Below are 14,109 nucleotides of genomic sequence, written 5' to 3'. Positions count from 1 at the left end.
CCGATAACCCCCGGGACTGCGTGGGTCCGCCCCTGGCTCGGAGCCGCGCCCCTGGCTCATAGCCCCGCCCACCGCCCCGCCCTCGAGCCCCCGCCCCCTCTCGGGGTCCGCCGCTAGAGGCAGAGCCGGGCGCGCACGCGCGGGCCGCGCTGCGGAAGCTTGGAGCGTCGGAACCCTTGTGCGGGTTGCGGGCCCGGCGGAGAAGTCCGTTGATGGAGCGGTCCGCGGCGCCATGAGGTTCGCCACGCGCGCGCTGTGCGGCGCCGCCCGGGCCGCCTGGCGGGAGAGCTTCCCCCTAGACGGTCGCGATGTGGCGCGCTGGTTCCCGGGCCACATGGCCAAGGGTGAGGTCCGGCGGGACGCGGCGGGGCCCGCGCTGTTTACCCGGCTCTTCGCGGGTCGCCCGCGAGCGGGGAGGGCGGGGGTCGCAAGGCCCTTCTGCCACTCGGCTCCCGAAGCCTCAGTTTACGTATCTGCTTTGGAAAAGATAAATTCCTGACGTTACTTTGGAGACTAGATGAAGTAGGGGTAGGAAAGCACTTTACAAGTTGTATTCAGCTATTCAGTCACCTCAAAACCTTTGAGACGTAGATCGAGTTTGTTGTCTTCTGCCTAAACCTCTCTGGGAGTTTCTTACTGTTTATTTGTCAAATTTTGGCCCCAAGAAGACACGTAGGACGGGTCCAGCCCTCCCCCGTGTGACGGATTGCCACGCTCCCCCTGCTCCCGCCCCCTTTGGCGCCTGCTCTGCCGGGCTCGGTGACGGGTGCTTCGCGCGTCGGTGCTCTGGAGGGACGGGACGCCCGCTGGGGGCGGCATGTGGGGTGAGGTGAGATGTCTGAGGATGTGCGTAAATGACAGGGCTTGGCCGTGGGAGGGGAGGCTGAGGGGCGGTGTCACTGCTGAGCCGCAGGAAGAGGAGCATTGTTGTGTGTGGTGTTCCTAGTTCGGGGTGAGTTCAGTGCCTTGTGTGTGCGTCGTCCAGGGGGAGTGGCTGAGGTTGGTACCTACACCATTGTCATCTCCACACAGTATTGAGGGCCCCATGAGTCAGTTAGTCAGTTTCTCTGCTTTATAGATCAAGACCCATAGAGGTTAAATATTCCACCTAGAGTCGCCCACTTGTGGAAGTGGTGTAGACGGATGGGCTCTGACATCAGGTGTCCCTCAGGCAGGGACCTGAACTTTTCTCTCCTCAGCCACCAGGGTTGAATTTGAAGGAGACACAGTTATTGTTTAATAGGGCACTGCACTCAGATGTATTCATTTTGGGTTGTTTATGACGGTGTGTCATTCTTGACAGTTCAACTTAAATCTTCTACCTCTCTTAAAAGACCATGGACCCCTTTCTTCCCTTAAGCGTCCTTCTTCTGTTTCCCAGGGCTGAAGAAGATGCAGAGCAGCCTAAAGCTGGTGGACTGTATCATCGAGGTCCATGATGCCCGGATATCCTTTGGTGGTTGTGACATTGTGACTTATAATAAGCAATACATATTTGGTCTTTGTCCTGGTTCTGGCACAGAGCTCCTGAAAGTCTTGGAATTTCCTAAGTGAGCAGCTTGTTAAGGTGTCTTTTGTTATGTTAATGAGGTGATTTTGGAAAAGACCCTAAGTCACCTAAGGTGGGGAGCTGGTTGCTGGGGGAACCAACCTTGACATGGGAGCCTTAGAACTTTCAGTCCTACCCTCTGACCTTACGGAAAGGAGAGGGGCTGGAGATTGAGTTCAGTCACCCAAGGCCAATGATTCATTCTGTCCTGCCTGTGTAATGAAGCCACTGTAAAAACCCAAAAGGTTGAGGGGTGGGCTGGGGACAGCTTCTGGGTTGGTGAGTGTGGAGATGCAGGCATAGTGGCATACAGAGGGAATGGAAGCTCCGGGTCCCTTCCCCATGCCTCGCCCTGTACATGTCTTCCATCTGGCTATTCCAGAGTTATGTCTTCTTATAATAAGTCTGATCTAGTAAGTAAAATGTTCCTCTTAATTCCTTGAGCCAGTCTAGCAGACTAATATTGCTAGAACCCAAGGAGGGGGTCGTGGGAACCCTCCTTCCATAGCCCGTTGGTCAGACAGCCTGTTGGTTGTCTGTCCACCTCGACGTGCAATTGGTGTCTGAAGTGGGGGTGGTAGCAGTCCTGAGCCCTTAACCTGTGGGGTCTGATGTCAGCTCCAGGTAGGTAGCGGCAGAATTGAGTTGAATACTAGGACACCCAGCTGGTGGTGGTGGAAGATTGCTTGGTGGTGAGGGACGCCCCCCAACCCCATTGGCATTGGGTGCAGAACTATAGTGCAGGGGAGACCCTCCTGAGTCAGGCAGTGCTCAGGACAGCAGGAAGCATTCCTGGCTTGTTACCTTGTTTCCGTCTGCCTCCTCTGGTCCCTGCTCTGGTCCAGTCAGCACCGCAGTGGTCAGCAGCGTCAGCAGCGTCACCTGTCATAATTATTGGCATTTGAAGCAGTGGTTCTCAATCCTCTTTATGCACGAGAATTCCCCCAGGAGGCTTTTGAAAATACCGATATCTGGGCCCCTTTACAGGCCAGTGAATCAGAATCTCTGGTGTGGGGCCCAGAAAGCTCCCCTTTGATATGCAGGTGGCATTGTTTCTCTCAGACCTCTGCCTGGCACACCCAGGCCTTCCAGCCCAGTCCAGGTGGGATATGAAACCTCCATTAAAACGTTCCTGCCAACCAGACTTTTCTTGCTATACTTGAGGCGTGGATTGGCAAGATGTAACCATCTCGCTCAGTGATGAGTATACTTTTCAGAGCCTGCTTTTGTTGCACTTATTTGAGCTGTGTTTAGATTCTCCTTGTACGGCGAAGGTGTTGGCTTGAGAGTCATTGCCATCTCTAGGGTGGAGGGCGAGGGACTGTTTTCTCTGTTTCAAAGGCCTGTGGGAATTTGTCTACTGTAGGCTAAATGTATCAGGTCGTACAATACCTCATGCCAGTCAAAAGGGCTTACTGGCAGTTATATGTCTGATTATTGAAAAACACTGAAACCTGCCCTTACTGCTCCGTGTGCTGGGATGAGAGGCCACCTCTGCTCCTTTAGTCTCTAGACGTCCTGATTTCTCCTCCAGGTCGGCGCCGTGAGGGAGTCTGGAGGCTTTCAGCGTTATGAATTAGCACAGCCTTGTGAGGGAAGACGGCTGTTTACGGAAAGTCCCTTTGTTGTGTGGGTGAGGACACAGCACTTGACTGGGTGCCTAGACCCAGGGCACGTTGACACCTTGGCCTCATAGTAGACAAGCACCAGGTAGGGGCCGAGTGCTCACGAGATGAAGACACAGACAGACCTCCCTCCTGCCTGGGTCCGTGTCACAGGAGGGGGCACTTGGCAGTGAGCGCCAAGGGCCCCAGGCTGAGGGAAGAAGGGCCTGCCCATGGCAGTACGGAGGCAGGTTCACTGGAGGTCCCCGCGGGAACTCCAGAGGGTGGCGGCGGTGGGTGGCGGCGGCGGGTCTGACACATACTGGTTAGGACTCTGTGGGAGGTACTTTCTTGAGCCATCGGGTCATTTTGGCAGCTGAACAACGGTCTAGTCGTAAAAGCTTCCAGTGAGCTTTGTGTTTTGTTTTTGCCACCCTCGTTCCTGTTTGAGAGGCCGCGTGAGAGCCTCTGCCCTGTCTGTGCCTCTTGTCCACAGGAAGTGGCCAGGGGCCTGCAGGGGCTCCGTGGCACTGGCGGGGCAGGCAGGGTGGGGGGCTGGTCTTGGCGGGAGGCTGGGAGGCTGGGCTGGCCCCAGCGCACTCGCTCCCAGACCGGGCTTGCTCCGCTCTGTCCCTTCTGAAGGTTTCCTTTCGAAGGTGGGTCCAGTCTGCGTAACAGGACAAGGCAAAGTGCATTAATTGGCTGGTAAAGCTTTGAAGGAATTTTGCCTTAATTTTGCCACATCCCACTTTCAGGCCGAAACCCTCTGTTTCAGGAGACCCTTGGGCTTAAGCCTCACTTGCTCGTCCTCAACAAGATGGACCTGGCGGATCTGAAGGAGCAGCAGGTAATGCCCTGCAGGGCCTTCAGCGTGAGTGCCCCTAAGTCGGACCGGATCACTGGGCGGACGTGGTGTCGGTCTGCCCGGCCCCGCCGGCTTTAGCAAACTACCCTTTGTTTAATTAAGGATCCAAGTGATCGAAGCGTGTGCCTCCTATAGCAGGTGGCCGGGAGGTACGGCCGGAGCCGAGCGCCCCACGTGGTAGCCGCTGGACCCGCGAGGCTGTGAGCACGTGGGTCATGGTTGCTGCTGTGAGGCCGATGTCCACGTTTTATTTCACTTTCATTCACTAACGTTTCTGTTGCCTCATGAGGTGCGTGGCCGTCCCCTGGACAGCGCTGGCCTGGAGGCCTCCTGGTGGCTGCGTTTGCCCCTGGTGTCCTCGCTGGCCAGCCCCACGGCCTCCCAGACCCCTGGCTGACCTGTGGGCTGCCTGCTGCCCACCGAGTGATCTGGAGGCTGGAAGACGGGAGGCCCAAAGCAGCTAGGGGATTTCCCTGAGCCCTGCGGGACGGGGATACAGTGACCGGGCCGGGGGTATGTTTCCCCTTGTCCCTGAGTAAGAGAAACGTGAAGATTCAGGAAATGTTACTTGTGAAGTGTTCTTCTCTGCTTTTCTTGCTGTTATCAAATCCTTTGTAAAGAGTAGGTGTCAGAATCTTGAAATCAAGCCAGTTTTTTTCTTTTGTGGAGCTTTTCCTTTCGCAGCAGCAAGAACATGTTCCCGGTTTCTTAGTTGGCTGTGGTACATTGAGTTACTTAAACCCCTGCCACAGGCCTGTAGCACCTGGTTTCCAGGGAAACAAATGCAAGTGCTGAAGCCACAGGGTTCTTCATTCATTGAGAGCCCGAGCGGAAGACATCGCCCATCAGGGCCCTGCCCCTGCCGTGCAGGCTGCGCGTCTGCTCGCTGAAATCCCTCCTGCCGAGCACGCTCCACTCTGAGAACAGAACCCCACGGGTTTCACTGCAGGGCAGTTGTAGTTAGTGGTGATCACGAGTTTTCAGCTGCTTTGCTTCGCTGAGACTTGGGTCGTATCGCCCGTCAGTTGTTCCTGCTCCAAAATGCTGATTTTTGTGGAGTGACGGGCACACTAGGTGGCCTGACAAGGGGACACGGGGGTGAGGGTGACTCACCTGCGGGAGGCGGCTGGGGTGTTTGCCCCTCCTCTCAGGTGCTGCGGCCAAGGGCTTGGGGAGGAGAGGAGAGGAGAAGCCCCCAGGGTGGCCCCCTCCGTGTCTGCCTGTGTGGAGTGGGTGGCAGCGTCCCGTGCAAATTTGTACACTTGAAGCACAGCTTCACACGTGTCTTTGTGATGGCCTGACCTTCATCTGCGTCCTCATAACAAAATAATATAAATGAGTAAAACTAACTGAATTAATGAATGATTTTTTTGTTCCTTTAAGTAAATCAGTAGCTGATCAAACAGTGCAATACTGGTTTTAAAAATATGAGTCAGGGGGCTTCCCTGGTGGCGCAGTGGTTAGGAGTCCACCTGCCGATGCAGGGGACACGGGTTCGTGCCCCAGTCCGGGAAGATCCCACATGCCACGGAGCGGCTGGGCCCGTGAGCCATGGCCACTGAGCCTGCGCCTCCGGAGCCTGTGCTCTGCAACGAGAGAGGCCACAGCAGTGAGAGGCCCGCGTACCGCAAAAAAAAATATATATATATATGAGTCATACACTGATTTTGCTTCATGTTACGGCCAGTAAGTTCACATTAATCTTAGTTAACTTTGGGGCTTTTAAAGTATTCCTTGTGCTTTGTAATCGGATTGGGTTCAAACCTTAGTTTCAGTGGAGCTCGTTGTGTGGAAGCTCGTTAGGAGGAGTGGGAGTGATGGTGCGACCAGACGGGGACCAGCGCTGAGCAGTTCCAGTGCTGGCAGTGACTCAGAATGACCTGGCGTGGCCTCCTCTCCCTGTGTCCTCACATGGAGCCAGCCGCCCAGGGCCACCCCGGGGCCAGGCTGCCCTCCTTGGACGTCTCCTCAGGCAGCCTGTCCCTGGTGCTGCGTTGCCCCTTGCGCTGCCCGGTGGGCCCAGCCTCCTCCCTGAGTCCCCGGCCGCCATGGCTCTGGGCTGGTGAGCAGATCTTGGACTTCAGCGTATGACACCGCCCATGTCTTCTTTTAGTGTTTAAAATGGAAACGTCTTGTCTCTTTCAGAAAATTGTACAACACTTAGAAGGAGAAGGCCTAAAAAATGTCATTTTTACCAACTGTGTGAAGGATGAAAATATCAAGCAGGTGGGTTTTTTTTTCTGTTTTGTGCTCTAATGCTTCTGCTTAAGTACGTTAAAGAAATGCCACGAATTATGTCGTGCTTCCGTAAGAAGCAGGGTGTTGGAGACGACCCGTAATTGCTCAGGTTCTGGGCGCGCTCATCTCCCGGTGCCGAGGGCAGCGCGGGCCTGACGGCTGATGGCGGGAGGGACCAGAGTCAGGCTGCGAGCCACGTTCCGGGGTCATAAGGTGGAGGGCCTGTGGAGGGTCTGGTGCCTGTTTTCCCAGTTGTATTTGAGAATTTCACCGGCTGACATACATCTTGTCAGCAGGTGCTGGCAGTCACAGCCGTCGCCCCAAGGGGTCTGTCCTGCTGGTTCCTGGTGGAGGGACGAGGTGGGGCACAGGCGACCCCCAGCCCCGCCCACCGTAGCGCAGCCTGAATCTTGACGTGTTCAGACCCGAGCTGTCCGGTGCTGGGCGCTGGGGTGTCCACCTCCAGAAGCTAAGGGTGGCCAGCTCCCCCAGCGAAGCACCTGTGGTCTCTTCCTTGCAGGTAATCCCGAAGGTCACGGAGTTGGTTGGGAGCAGCTACCGCTACCACCGAGGAGAGGTTGGTGGTGGGCCAGTGCCGGCTGTGGGCTGTCCCTCCTGCTGGGGAGCCCCCTGTCCTCCGGTGCAGCGACTGTCCTTCCTGTGCAGTTGGCCTGGGCGTGTGTGGCTCCGGGGGTCTGGCTGGGCCCGGGCGTGTGTGGCTCCGGGGGTCTGGCTGGCCCGGGCTTGTGTGGCTCCGGGGGTCTGGCTGGCCCGGGCGTGTGTGGCTCCGGGGGTCTGGCTGGGCCCGGGCGTGTGTGGCTCCGGGGGTCTGGCTGGCCCGGGCTTGTGTGGCTCCGGGGGTCTGGCTGGCCCGGGCGTGTGTGGCTCCGGGGGTCTGGCTGGCCCTGGCGTGTGTGGCTCCGGGGCTCTGGCTGGGCTGCTGATCCCTGTGCTCTTGTGCCGGCAGAACCTGGAGTGCTGCATCATGGTGACTGGGGTCCCCAACGTGGGCAAGTCGTCGCTCATCAACTCCCTGCGGAGGCAGCACCTCAGGAAAGGTAGTTCCCCGGGGCGGGTGCTAGTGCTCGTGCCGGGACGGCACCTCAGAGCCCGAGATCCCAGCTCGTCACGGGGTCTTTTTCCACCAGGAGGACCCAGCTGACAGCCTGGCGTGCAGTCAGCTGGTGAGACACAGTCATTCCCTTATACATTTTATACTTCATTCGCTTTCTGTCTTCAAAATTAAATGCTTAATTATAGTGTTTAATATATGCGCTGACTTTTCTAAACGTTGGTAATCTTGTCCTTTCATTTATCTGTCTCTGACCTGCTGTGCTCAAGGTGGGTAGGATACGTGGGGTGAGACGTCGGGCCGGGACCTGGGGAGGGGGCACCCCAGGCCTGTGTCCTTGTCCCGCGCCTCTCAGCTTCTGAGACCAAGTCTGCACGAGCGTGTCCTTCGGGAACCACCCCAAAGCCCGAACAGTGCCAGATTGTCATCTCAGGCTGCTTCGCTGCCAACTGGAGAGCTGTTAAGTCAGCTGTTGTTTTGTCTATTTGTCTTTAGTTGTGGCTTTAAAAAACATCATTGGCGTTAAGTACGTTAAGTGCTGTGCAACCATCACACCATCTATTTCCAGATTTTTCCATCATCTCAAGCGGAAACTCTAGACGTCAATGGTAACCGCCCTCCTGAGCTCCTGGGAGCCTCTGGTCTACTTTCCGTCGTATGGATTTGACAGCTCCGGTGCCACATAACTGGAATCACAGGATTTGACCTGTGTCAGGCTTATTTCACGGAGCCTAACTCTACAGGGTCCATCCATGTTGTAGCGTGATTCATAATTTCCTTCCTTTTTCGGGCTGAATAATACTCTCTGGTGTGGACGGACCACATTTCGTTTATCCAGCCGTGTGCCGACGGATGCGTGTGTCCCTTTGCTCTTGTGTTGATTCAGCAGAGGGTGCAGAGTCTGCCTGGGACACACCCTGAGCTGGGCCCCAGGGCAGCCAGTGTTCAGAGCACAGGCGGCCTCTTGGTCAGGAGTGGCCCCACCGACAGGCTGTTCTGGGCGGTGCGGGGGCAGATGCTTGGGACCCGGTCTTGCAGGGAGGAAGGTGATGGTGGCGGGCAGCTCCGGTCCAGATGTCACGGCCGTCGCTCAGCAGGTGCTGGGCCACTCCCAGGGCCGGGAGGCAGTTCTCTCCTGGTGTCAGGGCCCCTCCAGGTCTCCACGTGTGTCGTTGCTCATTCTGTAGTTTACCTGCCTGTGTGTTTAACAGACACTGACACCCTCTTTTATCCTGCAGGAAAAGCCACCAGGGTGGGCGGCGAGCCTGGGATCACCAGAGCTGTGATGTCCAGGATTCAGGTAGGGGCCCTCGGCCGCCAGGCCTCCACCGCTCCTTCCCTCTGCTCTGTCTGCCAGGCACTGCCCCGGTCCTCACACCAAGCCTGGGGGAGGGCACAGGTGCCACCGCATCTCACAGATGCAGAAACCTGCCCGAGGGCACACAGGGTCGGGGCAGAGCCCGTCCTCCTGGGAGGAAGGCGGCTGCTGGGCTCCTGCTGTTATTCGTTCTCCACATCACGCGGGAGTGGCCTCCTGTGGGGCAGCTGAGAGCTGGTGGCAGTGACGACACTGGTGGGCAGGTTCTGGGGCCTCCTCAAGCCTCTGGGACCCAGCAGAGGGCCTGGCGGGAGGGGCTGCTTGAGGCTTCTCGAGCGGCTGGCCGACTGCCCTCTGTGCCCACAGGTGTGTGAGCGGCCGCTGATGTTCCTGCTGGACACCCCCGGGGTGCTGGCTCCTCGGATCCAAAGCGTGGAGACGGGCCTGAAGCTGGCCTTGTGTGGTGAGCCAGCCCCCCGCAACAGACCCCCAGGCCCCCAGGCTGGGCGCCTTGTGCCAGCCTTGGCCTGGCTGCCCCAGAGATGTCCAGAGCTGTGGTGCAGGATGTCTCGGGCAGTGTGTGTGGTCCTGGCTCACAGGTGACACACTCGGCACCCTCTGACCCCACCAGTCCTCCTGGCCTGCCCTGGAGGGGGCGCCCTCCTCCCGTTTAACAGTTGGGGCGGGGCTGGTGGGGGCAGGTCAGGCCACGGCTTGGCCTCCTCAGCGGCACGTGTGCGCGCTCACCCTTGCTGCCTGTTCCCAGGAACCGTTCTGGACCACCTGGTGGGCGAGGAGACCCTGGCTGACTACCTTCTCTACACCCTCAACAGGCACCAACTCTTGGGGTGAGTGTGGGAAGGCGGGCCCTTCCTCTCCCATCCCAGCCAAACGTGACTGAAAAACAGCACTGTTAAAGTACTGTAGACAGACAGTCTGCAGTCATTTAAAGTGTACAGTTTAATACCCGTGTGAAAGCGTGCCACAGTCCAGAAAACCCCCCCAATTCTTAGGCTGCTTTGTAGCCCCTCCTCCCCGCCCCTTCCTGCCCCATCTGCTTCCCATCACCTTCTAGAATCTCACGAGTGGAGGCACATGGTGCGGACTCCCTGCTCAGCCCCGTTGTCTCGGGATTCATCCGTGTTCTAACACTGGTCACCACCGGGAGGTTTCATTGTGCAGACATCTGGTCGGTTTGTTCTCACCGCTGAGGACGGTGTGACCACTGGTGTCCCGTGGGGCCCCAGAGCTGTCCTTTATCACAGGGGTCCCCAACCCCCAGGGGACCCAGTACCGGTCTGTGGCCTGTTAGGAACCGGGCCGCACAGTGGGAGGTGAGCAGCGCGTGAGCGAGTGAAGCTTCATCGGCTGCTCCCCATCGCTCGCGTTACCGCCTGAGCCATCCCGTCTCCCCCCAACCCTGTCCGTGGAAAAACTGTCTTCCACAAAACTGGTCCCTGGTGCCAAAAAGTTTGGGGACTGCTGCTTTATCACCTTGAGGACATCAGTCACAGGTTATTGACTGTCCCCAAAGAACCAGCTTTTGGTTTCATTGACTTTCTCTGTTCTCTTTCTGTCTTGATTGCTGTTGGTTGATTGCTGTTCAGTCCCTGTTCCTTCCTTGTTTCCATGTTCCTGACTCTCTTCCTGTTTGTGCTGCCCGTGGGGAGACGGGCTCTCCCACCACCGCCTGGGCTGCTCTCTTCCCCGCTGTCCTGGCAGCAGCTGCTTCATGAGTTTCCAGGCTCCGTTGTTGGGGGCGGAAACCTTCAGGAGGTCATTGGGTTCTCCTGGTGATTTGAGGACGTGACCCCCTTTATCCTTCAAGAGGGTCTCTGTGTGCTCATCTTTCCTGTCGCTTTACTTTGAGCTTGTGTGTCTTTACTTTTAAAATGTGTTTATCGGCTGCTTATAGTTGGGCCTTGCTTTTTACCCAGTCTGACCGTTTCTGCTTTTATTTTAGGTATTTAGACCATTTACATCTGATGTGATCACTGATGTTAGGTTTACATCTGTCATCTTGCCATTTGTCCCAACTATTCTTTGTTCTTTTTTTCCTCTCTCTCTCTGGCTTTTTTTATGGTTCCCCTTTGTCAGCTTGTTACCTGTAACTTTGGAGGAGGTAGCTTTAGGGTTTGTGGAACATTTTTCGGGGGTGTTAATGCCGAGTGTGGTGTGAGGGCCTTTCCACTCTCCTCATCCTCACCTCTGGGCCGGTCTTGTCACACGTTTTGCTTTTATGTAGCAGACATGCTGCCGAGCTTTGTTTATACACAGATGTAAAGTGAAGACTCAATCTTGGCAGGTTACTCTGAGCCTGGCCAGTCATGGCTCCTTGTCTGTGTGTGGACCTGCCCTCCCTCTGGGGCCATCTTCCTGTCCGAGGATTTCCTGGGACGCTCATGGTGATGCAGGTTGCTGTTTTTCCGAAGATGTGTTCATTTCACCTTAGTTTTTGAAGGGCGTTTGCCCTGCGTGTAGAATTCAACTTTGTAACCACAGGGAATGCAGTTCTAATGACCGATTCAGTGTCTTGTGAATTCTGACATCTGGGTCCGTTTCAGGTAATTGGTTTTCTCCTTGTAATGGCTCTGTTTTCCTGCTGTGTGTGCCTGACAGCTTTTGATGGGGGGCGGGCCCGTGACTCTGACCTTTCTGGTGACAGGTGTCTGTATGTTCCTGTTCTGGGACCGTTGTTTGGAAGCACTGTGGTCCTTTCGGGTCCTCCTTTTCCGGCTTCTCGGGGGGGCCTGGGACAGCTCCCGGGTGCTCCGTGCCCTCCCCAGGCCCTGTGGATCCTGGGGTTTCTGTCTGTTCCTGGCTCTGAGGAGGCTGGCTGCTCCGCTCCTGCCTTCCTGGGTGGTTCTTCCTGGCCTCTGGCCTTGGGAAACTTTCTCTGCTGACCATCTGAGGGTGGCTCTCTGCCAGTTTCCCAAGTCCTCTCCCTGGGCAGCTCTGTCCTGTCTGACTCGCCTACAGCCGGCAGCTGCCCTGGTCTCCAGCGCGGTCTCTCCGCTCCGGGCTCTCCGGGGCCCCTCCCTGCACTCCTCCTTCCCATAGCTGCACTCCTCGTGGCCTGATGTCTGGGGCCTTGAAAACCATTGTTTTGTGACGTTTTGGTTGTTTCTTCCTTTTTTGTTATTTCAGATGGCGAGTAGACCCGGTCCTTGTTACCCCATTTGCATGGAAGTGGAATTTGACATATGTGGTTTTTTTTGGTTCTTGGTTTTTGGGTTTTTTGGGCTGCACATGGCTAAGCATGTGGGATCTTGGTTCCCCAGTCAGGGATCGAACCCGTGCCCCCTGCACTGGAAGCATGGAGTCTTAACCACTGGACCGCCAGGGAAGTCCTGGAAGTAGAATTTGAAATGTCATGTTTTGCTTGATATTCGAGGCATTCAGTTTGGACCTCCGCTGTCCTCGGTGTTTCTGGGAAGCGTGACAGCCGACTTCCTATGGGTGGCAGGTCTTGGGCGTGTGTGGGTGGGAGTCTTCCTTGCCTTCAGTCTCTTGGGGACAGAGGGGCCCATGCAGCCGCTGCTCTGGGAAGTTTGATTTTGGACGCACATTCCTCAGGATTGTCGTCCCTAAGACCGGCTCCGATGCTCACGTGGGGTCCCGGTGCGAGGCCTGAGGCCCGTCCGGCCTCCCCCACTCTGCCTGCCCGGCGGGCGGTAAGGGGGAGGGGCCAGCGCAGGTGCTGGTCCAGGGGTCCTGGCCCGGGGCTCAGGGAGGCACGTGTCCGTGGAAGACACTGGTCTCCTTTGGCCGCTCAGCCTCTGATGTGCCGCGCCCGTCCCGTGCTGGCTCTCCCCCCCAGGCCCAGAGCACGAGTCAGTGGGGAAAACCGCCGTCCGTCTCCAGCCAGCCGCCTGGAGACACCAATGCAGCCTCAGCAGCAAACTGAGTGTGTGCCAGTGGCCGGCTGCTATCATGGGACCCAGGCCAGCTCAGGGCCAGGGGATGACACCGCTGGGAGCAGCAGCCTTTCTGGCCGCCGCGCCCAGGGCCCCGGTGGGGGAGTGGGTCTCGGGCAGCTGGTCGTGGCCACGCGGAAGGCAGGTGTCGGTGAGGCCCCCAGGTCCGCGTGGCGGTCACCCACACCCACGAGGGGTCATTGGTGGAGCTGCTGACCGTCGCCTTGTGTGCAGGTACGTGCAGCACTATGACCTGGGTGAGGCCTGCGACGACATCGCCAGCGTGCTAAAGCGTGTGGCCGTGAAGCTGAGGAAGACCCACAAGGTGAAGGTGCTGACAGGCACTGGTGAGACCTGGTGGCCCCAGGCTGGGCTCAGGGGGAGGGGCCCAGGGCGGAGCTTATGGGGGAGGGGCTCTCGGTCCGGGCTCTGGCTCGGGGCAGGGTGTGCGGGGCGGCCCACCCCTCTTCCCGTGGCTTCTGGAGGCTCCAGCTTCCCAAATGTGCAGCGCAGGCGCCCACCTGAATGGGCCTGAGGTGGGTGGGCTAGAGCTCCTGAGTGGGGCTCCATCCTTACTGGACCCTCCTGCTTTCCCCAGGTGACGTCAACGTTGTCCAGCCCAACTATCCTGCGGCCGCCCGAGACTTCCTGCGGGCCTTCCGCAGCGGGGTGCTGGGCCCCGTGATGCTGGACCGGGACCTCCTGCAGGGCCCCCCTGCGGCGGAGCCCTGAGCTAGTCCAGCGGGAGCGCCTCACGCCCCTGCCCTTGACTCCACGGCCAGGGAGTGGGTGCCCAGGAGTCCCCTGTCCACAGGCTCCTTGCTGGTCACTGTATACTCCCCGGTCTCTGCTCTAGGAAGGAGGCCGTGCCCTCCTGCTGCTCCACAGCCCAGCCCCTGGTTACAGGGGACTGAGCCTGGGTGTGGACATCAGGGCAGTGGACGTCCCTGGGGGCCTGGCCTGGGGAGGAAACTCACTCATGTTCAGTATCTCCTAAATATTCTCTTGAGGAGGATCTGGTGTTTTCTCAGAAGGAGTTGAAACTGTAATCTGTGGTTTTAAAATGAAAAGGCCTGTCTGTGTGGTTGGCCCTTTCGTTGTGCAGTTGTGCAGCCCCTTGGGCCCTCACCAAGGAAAAGCGGACATGAACTGCTTAGCACCCAAGTCTCTTGTGTAAGAATCCCGACACGGAGTCCAGGTCCTGCAATAAGAAACCGTCTCATTGGCAGCAGAGTGTTTATTTCACTACTAAAACGTGCACACACACGGACGAGAGGTCCCAAGTCACTGTGGCAGAACCCAAGGACCCCCTGTCCCCTCGGTGGCCGGGGCCGCTCTGTTCACAGCCCAGCCGCACACAGGCTGGTGTGGTCAGCGGAGACCCCGGGCCTCGCCCCAGCCTCCGAGCGCCTTCCAGCGAGTGAGGCAGCGGGACTTCTTCCCAGAGGCGGTGCCCAGCAGTGCTGTGACGGCAGCTGGAGGGGTGCAGGGACGTGACCCCAGCTCGCAGTCTGCAGAGGCCGGAGCCGGGGAGGGCAGTGGGGCT

The 14,109-nt window shown here is 57.8% G+C and overlaps 1 protein-coding gene across 5 annotated transcripts; it reads left to right on the top strand.

Moving 5' to 3' along the window:
• The first annotated feature begins 114 nt into the window (after positions 1–114).
• On the top strand, positions 115–13,791 carry MTG1 (mitochondrial ribosome associated GTPase 1). Of its 5 annotated transcripts, none has more exons than XM_081243643.1 (11): positions 115–344; positions 1,382–1,448; positions 3,898–4,000; positions 6,164–6,244; positions 6,777–6,833; positions 7,224–7,314; positions 8,567–8,628; positions 9,013–9,109; positions 9,413–9,494; positions 12,798–12,888; positions 13,162–13,791. In XM_081243643.1, the coding sequence occupies exons 1-11, from the start codon at positions 233–235 to the stop codon at positions 13,246–13,248; spliced, it is 930 nt and encodes a 309-aa protein (XP_081099769.1). In that variant the 5' UTR covers positions 115–232; the 3' UTR covers positions 13,249–13,791. The 5 variants fall into 5 exon arrangements, with proteins under 5 accessions (XP_081099769.1, XP_081099768.1, XP_081099767.1 ...); XM_081243642.1 differs by having other exon boundaries at positions 1,382–1,459; positions 3,909–4,000; positions 12,798–12,910; XM_081243641.1 differs by having other exon boundaries at positions 116–344; positions 12,798–12,910.
• Positions 13,792–14,109: the final 318 nt, after the last annotated feature.

Source organism: Mesoplodon bidens (genome assembly GCF_964165515.1).
Source record: "Mesoplodon bidens genome assembly, chromosome: 1".
In the NCBI taxonomy this organism is placed as follows: domain Eukaryota; kingdom Metazoa; phylum Chordata; class Mammalia; order Artiodactyla; family Ziphiidae; genus Mesoplodon; species Mesoplodon bidens.
The sequence above is the reverse complement of the archived record's forward strand: the minus strand, read 5'-3'. Positions and strand labels throughout refer to the sequence as shown.